Source organism: Taurulus bubalis, assembly GCF_910589615.1.
Source record: "Taurulus bubalis genome assembly, chromosome: 10".
Classification (NCBI taxonomy): Eukaryota; Metazoa; Chordata; class Actinopteri; order Perciformes; family Cottidae; genus Taurulus; species Taurulus bubalis.
In genome coordinates, this window is record NC_136598.1 from 17317829 (window position 1) to 17329832 (window position 12004).

The 12004-nt window shown below is 40.7% G+C and overlaps 1 protein-coding gene across 2 annotated transcripts in view; it reads right to left on the reverse strand.

Annotated features, from left to right (window-relative positions):
* Positions 1 to 12004, reverse strand: part of gria4a (glutamate receptor, ionotropic, AMPA 4a) — a gene marked incomplete at both ends in the record, with an annotated part of 91046 nt that overhangs the window by 52414 nt on the left and 26628 nt on the right. For both annotated transcript variants that reach the window (XM_079225419.1, XM_079225418.1), the window contains one exon: positions 1580 to 1819. In XM_079225419.1, coding sequence (XP_079081545.1) covers positions 1580 to 1819 — 240 coding nt within the window. The remainder of the gene's footprint in view (positions 1 to 1579; positions 1820 to 12004) is intronic.

Here is a 12004-nt window from a genome sequence, read left to right on the forward strand (position 1 = left end):
TTCCTCTGTCACATTGTTTGTCCCCTCCTCCCTTTTCGCACACCTGTCTTTCCTATGTCGTCTCTTTTTGGCAGCCCCACCAGCTCGACTCACCTAACCTGTCCCTCCTGCTCCCCTTTGTCCCTCCTCTTTCTCCTTCTGCTCCCCTTGGGTACTAACCCAGACAACCTGGACCAGAGGGAAGCTGGCAGAGTCACAGACAGAACCCACACAACTACACAACTACACAATTACACGCACACACACACACACACACACACACACACACACACACACACACACACACACACACACACACTGCAGCTCACAGATTCCCCCTAACATGCCACTACACCTGGGGAGTCTGCATCATGTTTGACCTGCGTTTCTCCCTGTGGCAGGGACTTGTGTGTGTTTATGTGTGTGTGTGTGAGAGAGAGAGAGAGAGAGAGAGAGAGAGAGAGAGAGAGAGAGAGAGAACGTGCCAAGCATTCTCATGACAGTGGGTAGGGGCCGTGGGCCTCAGCTGTGGCTGCTCCACTAATTTACGTGCACTGCATGATGGGTGTTTAAATTGAAGGCAGGTGAACGCTGCAAGAGTTGAGACCAGACGCTACAGTTTCTGGCTGTCAATCGCTAAATTACACCCTCGTTTCTGCAGCTGAATCCTTTCATCAGGAAAGTGCAGGTCCAGTAGCACAGCCCACTAACTGAAAGTTAAGGCAAAATAATCCCAGGCAAATAGACCTTTAAAAAGATTCTCATGACTTCATGATATTATAATCTCGTTCTTGATGCCATTCCAAACTGGCCCCAAACTAACAAATAATTCTTCATGCAAAAAATATTTCAAACCAGACTAATTTGGAAATCTATTTTAATCTTCTGTATTTAATACTCAGAGATACGGTTGTTATCCGAGTTTATGAATTCAGCTGCGGCGTCATATACCACTGAGTTACAGACCTTTTTAAATACTTTCCCCAAATCTCTCTCTGGTAATTCTTTTAAAATCCAATAAGGAATGACACTGGAGAAGAAAACACATGGTAGTCAACTGACAAAACAATGTGAATGTACTGCAACATGTTGATGGCAACTGGTGGATTTACAAAAGGGAACATATTGTAAACGTTAAATCACTCCAGCCATGCAATTTCCTCATTCAATCCCTGAGTCCAATAACGGCAAATATATTTTCTACGTTGAATTTTTCACTCGAGACAGTAATTCACGATTAGTTTAGTTAAGTACAACAGTCATCGTGGGTACTTTTCATGTATACTGCTTGCCTTGTAGTTTTGAGTTTAATGGCTCTTGAAAAACAATTTACATTTTATTTATATTCTTATTTTACATACTAGCATCTAAAATTACCCTCTGGTTTATCTTACATTTGATCTTATCTTTTTAAATCAACTTCAGGGTCCAACAATACGAGTGAGTTGTTCATCCTTGTTCACATGGAAACCCATTTAAAAACGTAAACATTATTTTGGTAAAAATAAGTTCTTGGTTCTCAAATTGTGAGACTTTTCTTTTATCTTGAAACACCAACTCTCTATATAACGTGTTAAGACATTTGTCATTGTGCATTCACCTCTGTCAGTGTCGTAGAGGAAGACAAATCGGCTCCAGTCATAATGGTCCAACAGTGACAGCAAAGCCCCTCTGATGGACGGCCGGAGCTGCAGGGTGAACTGGCCTTCTCCTTCGGTGGGGAAGCTGGGCGTCACGAGGCTGATGTGCAGGGCTCCACAGAACGACGTCAGCGTGTTCACCGAGCGCTTGTCGTAAAGGCCAAAGATGGCGAAGACACCCCTTGAATACTGAGAACAGACTGACGTGAGGAGGGAATTGAAGGAAAGGGAGGAGTGTTGGGGAGGGATCCAGATGAAAGAAGGAAAACAAGGGGAGAAAAATTAGAAAAGACCAAATACAGAGTTGAGAGCGTTGTAAGTGAACTGAGTATAAAAAGAGAAAACAAGAATGTGGCATGGAGAAAGAGACATGTTCCCTAATTAAATCCACACTGTGGCTTTTTTAAACATGCCAACCATTTTAATAAGTGGCAGCCTCAGCTTCTGTCACCTAATTAGAGACAAAAGGCGCGCTTTCAGTGGTGTCAGCCACCATAAATGTGACTGGTCTAAAGTCTAAAGTCTAATGAAACAGAGATAAGGCTTCAAGCGCATCAAATCAATTAGTTTTACAGAGGTCTTGTTGAGTTTGCTCTAAAAAAAACGAACTTATTATTATTTCATCCCTAATAACCTGAGACAGATCCATGCCACTTAAAGCAGAACCCTTTTCTGCCACACTGTTCATCATACACATTTACATGTTATCGTAAAGTATACGCACACACATTTACACGTACATGTGTGGAAATCGGAACACCCTAAAAAACCAGAGCAAGCAACTTCAAAATCATTCCCACGAGCTAAAACTGGCATGCCCACTTATACAGGTGTTAAGGAAATTACAGTCAAATAGCCCCACCTGCTTGGAGCTTACAGTGTAACATCTATGCATGCACACACACACACACACACACACACACGCACACACAGAGATACAAAACCCTTGACCGAGCCGCAAGCTCACTTCAGATGTGAAGTAATTTTCCACTACAACACTGCAACTCATTCTTCAAACACCCTGAAGCTTTCAACCATGAAAGAGAGGAGAGTGAAAAGCATTGACGTCTTCCACTATCTCGTTTCCAGAAAAATCTCTCCTCCGCTTGGGTTTGTGGTAAAAAAAAGCTCTTGGGCGTGTGAGTCGGAGAGTCCTGCATATTCTGACAAATCAACCGAAATGCACAGAAACACATGATTCCCTTTCTAAGGACTCAGCGAGAGAAGTGACTGAAAGTATGTCGACTCATTTTTCTTTTTTTACTCTTTAATGTTTCTCTTTCTTACATCCGCTTATTTCATCCCCTCCTTTCTCTCTTCTTAGACCCATTCATCCTTTCAGCTGGATTCTTTCAGGCAGGCATGTTTTGAGCATGAGCTCTATCCTGCATCATAATTCACTCTCCACCCTGCAATACGTCACACTGGAGTAAACGCTGAGACAGGCGGACTGCAGACTTTGCTTTTGGCATCAACCGACTTTCACTCTGTAACCTTTTCTCCCTTTTTAATCTCCTGGCGCATCACTCCATCGCATACCTTTTCCCCTCTCTTTTGTTTTATAGGCAGACACAACATCCATCATCTTTCTTTCAGCCTCCACCATCCACTTTCTGTCATCTCTTCTCCCTCTCTTCCTCTATGGCTGCCTTCTCTTTCTGTTTCTTCCTCTCTTCCTCCTCCTGGGACTCAGAGTAATTCCATTATCAGCTATAAGCCTCACTGGGGGTAAATACTGAGGGAGATGCAGCTTTGACGTTTCGGCTTGTGGCAATTAAACAAAGCCGAGGCCCCTGCACCCAGGAGGCGATAAGGCAGGGATTTAGTCTCTGATTATGACAGCAGCTAAATGTCTTGAATTCAGAGAACTAGCTAGCATGCGTCCTTCAGTAGAAGCTGAGTCATGTTCTCAAAGTTAACAAACGTAAGTGTCTGACAAGATGTTTTTTATGGCATTTCTAGGTTTTCTTTGATACACATGTGAGATGGTTAAACAGATAAGACTGTGTGGGATTAACTACCAAATGAAAGGTGCTATATTTTACAATTCAGTACCTGGAATGCACAAAGATGTTAACACTAAATCACTGAAGTTGACTTAATTATTAAGTTCACCCAAAATCAAAATGACCACAAAATTAAAAGGATTGAAGCAAAAAGCAAGCAGTGAAAGTTTGGTAAAATAGATTAAATATGGCGTTCATTCATAATGCCATAACTTGGCTGACAGAAATGGTGTCCTAACACTGTCTATGAAAAATAAAATAATTGACACACAATTGATATTCTTTGACAACAGATGTCAAAGCCATTCCTGTGCTTTTAAACTAATTTGTGTTTTTGGGATAAGCGCTGCTTTTGGGAAGAGCAAAAATACAAAAAGCAGCGCAACAAAATCAAAGGCACTGCACATGTGAAGAGACGTAAACAGAGTGGAGTGCTCCTCCCATGCCATCTGATTGATTTCTTTTCAAACTTGACTGAAACTGCTGGCCTAGATCCAGTTTGTGACATCACTGTCTGTACATTTTATTTTTCACCCATCTCTTGGGTCTCCATCAAAACTTAAGGACATATCGATAGCCTTAATCCCAAAACATTCTATTTTAAACACCAAGACATCTGTTACCAAACACACAGAGGCCCAGAGCACATAACAAAAGTCTCTATGTCTTATTCTTCATTCATCAACTATCACTTTCCCTGTTTTTTTTCGATGTATGCCTTCTGATGCTGGCTTTGCCTCTCTAACTCTCTCATCCTTTCTTATTCCCAGGTCTCCCTTTCTGATGTACGCCTCCATGGGCTCGTTTCTCTGCAATGCCCTCCACCACCACCACCATCCCGCCGCAAGGCTGGAATGTGCCAGACAGTAGCGTCATTGTAATAAAATGTGTGCTAATCTTGCTTCATAAAGCTTTAATGAGAGGAAGGGACCAGCGGCAGGGTGCATCATCGCCACAGTAAAAAGCATCGGACACAATAGGTCTCCTGGGACTTCCTCTACATCTTCTTGCCTCCCCCTCGCTCGTTTTCTCAGCATCTCCATGTGTTAGATTTATTTGTTTGTACACTCTCCTGTCTTTTTCGGGTTCTTAATTGCTCGCTCTGTCTTTCAAACCTCGCTCTTTCTCTGTGCAGACCTCTCCATATATCTCTTTAAAACGCCCCTCCTTAAGCTGTTCTATACAGCATATCAAGCCTCAGCATCGTTGCATCTTCCTCTGCAGCTCTCCTTGCCTCTCTTTGATTAATTGAATGTGTGTCTCTGTGATTTAGAAAGACTTCTCAATCACGTGCACACACTTTATTTCTTATTTATCAAATTCAATCTTGTCCAATTTGGATAACGGGGACGAAGATATGTTGCTCAATCAGTTCAATACTATACAGACAAAAAGCTCAGCTCTCTTTACTTGTTTCCCAAGTGTCTCTCATATTTCTCCCCTCCCTCCCTCTTTCCTCACCTCTCTCTGCATAGTGCCTCTGTCTCTAAACTGGCCACTTGTTTGTATTTCACATGACAGCAAGAACAGATGCTCACAGATAAATCAGCAACTGATTTAACTACCTCTGTGCAGCACATACTATAAAAGGTAACACATATAACAGACAGTTACCTATACACATTTTGAACACACAAAAGCATACACCCGCATCCTCCAATTAACAACTTTCAGACTTTCGGTCCTGATGCTGCAGTTGCTTCTCACTCATTAGTCTGAATAACCCTCTCGTTGCAGAGACGTTCTCCAGAAACACCGCAAGAACTACTGTGAGCTCTCATTACTTGCAGGTACAGGCCAAAGATAAAAGGAGCACCTGTGTAAATGAGGAATACAAACAAGTTTAAAAGCCATAAGGCATATTGTTACGGGCATTGCCCGGGGCTACCTTCAGTGCAGCACATTGGTACCTGGAGGGTGAAGGAAGGTAGATGCCAATAATAAGCTTTTATGAGCGTTATAATTAGAGTGAAATGTACCGCCTCAGTGCCTTACACTGACAATTCATATTTAAGGCATTAACAGAAGTAACCTCCAGGAAAGTAGGCTCTTGCATTGTGTGGTTTTTGAGAGATATTTTTTTACAGAGAGAGGCAAAGAGCGGAGCATCCTGCAGCAAGCAGTGGAGTTTCTACAATGACTAAAGCTCTAATCCAGACTGACACAACTAGTACAAAGTGTAAAATATATTCACACTTATGATGAGTTCATATATTGAAACAGGGGTAAGTATGATGTGCAACAAAAAAAAGCAAAGAAAATATTGTGTGTGGACAGCTGAATGTGGACAGAGTCACCGAAAGTATGAGAGGAAAGTATCATTCAGGTAACTAGTGGTCATGATTTCCTGTCATCCTCATCTCTTATCCCTATCAGAGTCTGTTTTTGTTTTGTTTTGAGGGTTTTATAGTTATTCCATTTCCAAAAGATCTTATCAGTAAACTTACGTTAGCTATGTAATTGACCCTTTGCTAAGTCCTGCCCCTCGAACACACACTCCATAGACTGTCATGCAATAGTCTTACATTTTCCTTATTTTCAGGCTGGTTTTGTGGATTTTGAACTAGTCATGGTTAAACTAGTCCTGGTTAAACGTTGGGCCTGGGGCACAAGTAATAGTGACACTCATTCCCCGTAGAGGTTGAAAGGAGATATGCGTTCGCTCAGTGCATTAGCTAATGATTAACTAGCATTAGCACTTTAATAACATGTTTATACTGAGGTACTCTGAAGACATGCTGCTACTCAGCTTGCAGTTCATTCATTGACTTCTTTCTTGATTGTCAGGAGATGTATGGGATTACATTTTACACTGTAAGGTTTTTAGCTTCTATCTTTACCTTTTTAACATGTTTTTCGCTGCTGAATCAGTTGGACATCCTGGATATATCATTGAAATGCATATTATAGACTCTTCAGATTCATCTGAAATCTGAAATCGCTTTTCCAAAAATGTGATAATATTTATTTTCAGTCTGGGCTAATTGGGACATCTGACAGTTTGATCGAGTAGCAGCACTAGTTCATAGTTTGTCATTATAAGCCCTGTATAATATTATAGTAGTATTCATATCTAAGATAACACAACCACTACATAGAAGATAGCATGTTTTTTCTAAAACTCAAAATTAATATAATAATTACGTAATTTATGTTGTAATTGTATGATGTATTTACACCTCTTTGCCTCATACCCTACATTGTTTTAGCATTAATATATTATATCATATAATACTAATTAATGTTATTTTTCAGCTTTATTATATTTATCTCATATGATATTGGTAAAATATTACATAATAGGGATTTCTGGTCCTTTGCAGAGTGTCTCCAGATAACAGGGAAGAGATGTTTCTGCCAGTCACAGGTGCTACTGCAGTCTGCAGCAGCCAAAGCTGAACACACAGACTAAATACATGTTCATTAAACATCCACATCAGGATCACCACAACCATTACTGGTTTACTGGCAAACCTGTCAATGACTACATGGTTTTTTGTAGGTTATTTTCAGAATTTTGCAGTCGTTAGACCTTGTAAACTGTCGCAGAGTATCCAACTAACACAACAGACTCACTCATGTGAAGGTACATTAAAATGAGCATTTTTGATACATTGATTCACTCTTTCTAAATTTAAAAGACAAAACTACGAAGTTTAAAGTTGAAGCAAAACGAAAGGTCTGTTTCTCCTTGAAGAGGCCCTTCAAGGAGAAACAGACACACAACACTGTAACACCACAATGCCACCAGAAAAGAGAGGTGCAGGAAAACAACAGACGAATCGCTCATTGCATGATATTAAATCTTGACATACAAAGTAAAAATAACGCGTGTTTTACACAGTATAGTCAGTTTTAAACTTATGTAGAGACAATGAAACACTATATAACTTAAACTACTACAGACAAAGTCTGGAGATCAATACTTTCTGGCAGAGAGCGCAATCACTGTATGGATTAAATATTTGTCCCTCTAGACTACAACATGGCACAATGGAGCAACTGCTCAGAAAAAAAAAAAACACCTTCAAGATTAGAAAAGGAATTTGGTCAAATGTGATTCTTTTATAGAATTTTACAGGATATCCAGTTGTTGTAATAACATCATTACAACAAATTCTTTAAAAAAGTAGAAAATTGATTTCTACAAGCAACGTTTGCTTTTCAATAGTGTTTTTCCTAGACTTGAAACAATCTAACACGTGCTCCTCATTCCCAGATAAACATAGGCTGAATATGTTTAGCCCAGCCAACAACTCATCCATCATGAGCAGCAATGTTATGACGACGAGCTTAAAGCCTGAGGATCAATATTCTTCAAGAGAGCATGCTCGCTATTCAATAACACACAAAAATGAGAAGGCATACAGGGGAGATTTTTTAAGCAATGACCAACTGTTTTCAGAGGAGAGCACCAAACCAAGAAACAACTGAAATATTACATTTTCCCGTGGTCAATCAAAAGTGATTGACCACGGGAAAATGTAATATTTCAGTTGTTTCCCTCTCAAAGACTTAAAAATCACTGACTATGTTGTAAAATGCTTCTATCTGGTTTAATAACTACTTCCATGAAGCAAAAGATACCAACGTGCAATGTTCAGTTGCTGAGACGTTTAAACTGACACAAGGCCTCAAGTGTGCTCATCAGCAGCATTATAAAGACAAGATAAAAGATAAAGCCTTGCAATCAATATTCCAGCAGGGGAGCTCAGCCACCTTATGGATTTCATATCTGATCCTCTCCACCAGAACATAGTTTACAAGATAACTGAGCCGCAATAGCTTCATAAACAGGGCAGTGATTATTGTGAGTGATAGTGTATTGTGTGCTGTGCTGTGTGTGTGGGGTTGCTTGTGAATGAGGCCATTCACCCCTCTGTCTACCTCCTTCTCCTGTCTGCCTCTAGTCCCTCTTTCATTGCCTCAAGCAGAGAGGAAAAGGAGGCTTCTGTTGCACTCATTGAGGGGGGAAAAAGAAGAAACATAAAGCAAAGACAGCAAGAGAGGAGGAGAGTAGTCACGAAACAAGGGGCTCAGACAGTGACGAGAGAGAGAGTGCGTCTGCCAAGAAGACACTGCAGAGAGAACGTGGAGACAGGGATAGAGCATAAGCATAGGATGCTGAAGGGTTTCGGAAAGAGAATGTGAGGAAATGCTGCCCTGCATGTCAGCGAAGGATAAGAAAGGACTGGAATAGTCCTTAGATGCTCTCACAGCTCTTTGTGTTGTGTGCACCTATATGTTGAGGCTGAATGTGCACATTCATTCAGGTTCAAACCAACACATGCACAGAGCTGCCTCAAAGGCCATTTGGAAAACGTCTTTTTCTGGGCAGCTGTGTCTGGATATAGGGCTGAATATGGTGTCAGAGCAGGTTGGACTAGTAATCCGGCACTCTGGGCATTTTCTTGGTGGGCCGACATGCCTTTTAGGCTGACGCTACCAGCCTTTTTTTTTTTGTCTGACCGTGACCGGTCCACAAAACATGCAGATTGGCCCATTGGTATTTTACTCTTAAATGTCACTGGGCAGGGCAAGTCACATCTCCCACTTTGTGCCCAGGGCCTTCATTAAACTACGCATCTGCAAAAAAAGATAAGTGCGAAAATAGATAAGACAAAACGCAAGGGCGGCGCAGAGAAATAACGGTCCGCAAAAAGACAGACCCTTCAGGCAGAATTGTCGGGGCGTCCAGGGCTACAGCCCAGAATGTTTTATGAATATTTGAGAAACTTGCTGCTCAGAGTAAACCCAGTCAGCGGCTCCTCTGGCAACATCTCTTCCTTACTGCTCTTGTTGGGCACACAGGCAGAAGCGAGTTACTATGGCTACCGGCATTAACGTCGCCAGGTTATTTTGTCATAATGTACGTGAAGCTCAACAAAAGATGAATATCTGTAAATGTGAAAAAAAAGAAGAAGCCAGGGCCGATTCTTTGTCCCTGTCCACTCCTGGACCAGAGGCGAGGGACAGCAGGCGAAAAGGCTTCTGGGTAAAACTGCCACACTCCACTGTCACTTCTTTATTCTCTTTGATTTCATCTTCCCACCTGTCCTTCTCCTCCTCCTCCTCCTCCTCCTCCTCTTCCTCCTCCTCCAGGCCCTGTCCCTCAGGCGGCATGAATAAAGCTTCTAAGAATAAGAGTACTGATTGAGGAAAATGAGGGCAAGAACCCAAGAGAGGAGGAGGGGACAGCTTGGCCGTTGGTGTTGTCGCACTTGGTGAATATGCTAATAGTTGCTGACACATTGCTTCCTCCCTTGTACAATCAAATAAGAGGAAATTAATTCTTAAAAAATAAAATCATCAACCTCCCAACTGTGCCAGGATTCAATTTTCACTTGAGGATAATTTACAAATGATATTGTTTTACATTTGGCTGTGATGGTTTGATAAATTAGGAAGGTGGCAGGAATGTAATGGCTTCCACAGTTTGTTGCTCACAAGGGTGATTAGGATACAAAGGGATGATGCTGGCATCGATCCTCACTCAAGTTTCCAACTGGCTTACACATTATTATTATTTTCGTGAGCAGTATTCTTTGATAGCTCATTTACTCTCTCTCTGATTGGTTTCCCTCTTTTGATTGATTTATTGGAATAAAACCAGTCTTCAGATATGTGTATATTTGGTGCCACTACAGCAACAGCTTTATTGCTTAGATTTTTATATGTTTCTATTTTCTGAAACAGTGTCCTCTGACTGCTCATTGACCGTGTGTTACGTGGTGGTGAAGGAGAGGACCCAAATGCCAGAGCAACGGTTGAAAAAAGTGAATTTTTTTAAACAAAAGAGGAAAGACTTCAAAAAGGTTTCAAAAGGACAAAAAAATACTATAATACTATGTATAAACATAAAGGGTGGACAATCTTACGCACACAGAGGAACACGGCGTCAACACACAGTTTCGCACAGTACGATCAGACAAAGAAACAGAAGACACACAGGGCAAGTACAAGGGGAAGGTGTGGCTGATTAGACACAGGAGGAAACAATAAGCAGACAATCAAAAGACAGGAAGTGCAGGGGAACACGAGACAGGACTTCAGAATAAAACAGGAACCCAGAAAAACCCAAACCGTGACACCGTGTGCAGTACTAAGGGCAAAACAGTATGTAATACATATGTTTTAGGGTAAAAATAATCATATAATTCCATTATAAATATGTTTTTTTTATATTGTATTATCTGAATATACAGTAAATATTCACATTCACAAGAAAGATTATCATTAAAGGGTTCTTGGAGCAGAAATTAAGGAAACACAATATGATCTTAGTTAGGGTTAGTCCATAAATAAATCACATAATTAATGTAATGATAGAGGGAACATATATGCTGAGAAATAAATCTCTCTCATAACACAAGTGATCTTTTTTTTCTTTTGCTTGTACAGACACTGAGACCTCTCACTTTGACTTAACACAAAATATATATATATATATATCCTAAATACCCTGACGTGGTGTGAAATCCTATACACATTAGGGTAATCATGGCCCTGAAAGATTACTGCTAAATAATGAAAAGAAAAGGGAGAGGGCGAAAATGACATGCAAAAGTGATTGAACATTGATGGCTCATTCGTTGGTTGTAACTGGTACTATCTCAGTCCAATGAGGCATGGATATGACCACTCAGCACTACTGTTTCCTTTTCTGTGAAGTCATGAGGAAATTAACACAATTTCATGACATCTCATTAATGTCTCAAGTTCATCTCTCTTAGCACAGCACATTACTGGGAACATCCGACTTGTCTGGCAAAGACAATCACACATACACAGTGACAGAGCTGGGCCCGGTTGTTGCTCCGAGAGGCATTACCCACAAAACCCACAAATTGCTTGGAATTGGAGCCTATTATAACCTGTGGCAGTCTTAAGTAGACAATTGCAATGAGAGGCAAGTTAAGTAGGATCCTTCCTCCAAGTATCTACTCCATGTTAAAGTACATGCATCTGTCACAACATTAATACAAAATCTTAGATAATTGACCACAAGCAGAGAATCCTTGGAGTGGAGCTCAACTATATGAGACATTATTGGCTAAAATGTTTCAAAAAGGCCTCCAATATGTACTCATTTTATAACTTGCGCTATGAAAACAGGAGTGAAATGAAACTAAGTAGGAATAAATCAGGTTTTGTGCATCAATATTGTACTATTGATAACAGCAGGGTCATCGATTCCCTTTGTTTTAAACTCACTCAAATCAGAAGCATAAGAAAGGGTGTCAAGATCCTTGAATTTATTGGCAGGCAAAGATGACAATGGCTGCAATACACATTTTAATTCCATTGTTATGGGAATAGGTAGTTTGGTCCCTGACATCCAGAAAATGTAAGTGTCACCATGGCAAAGGATATGTTTTG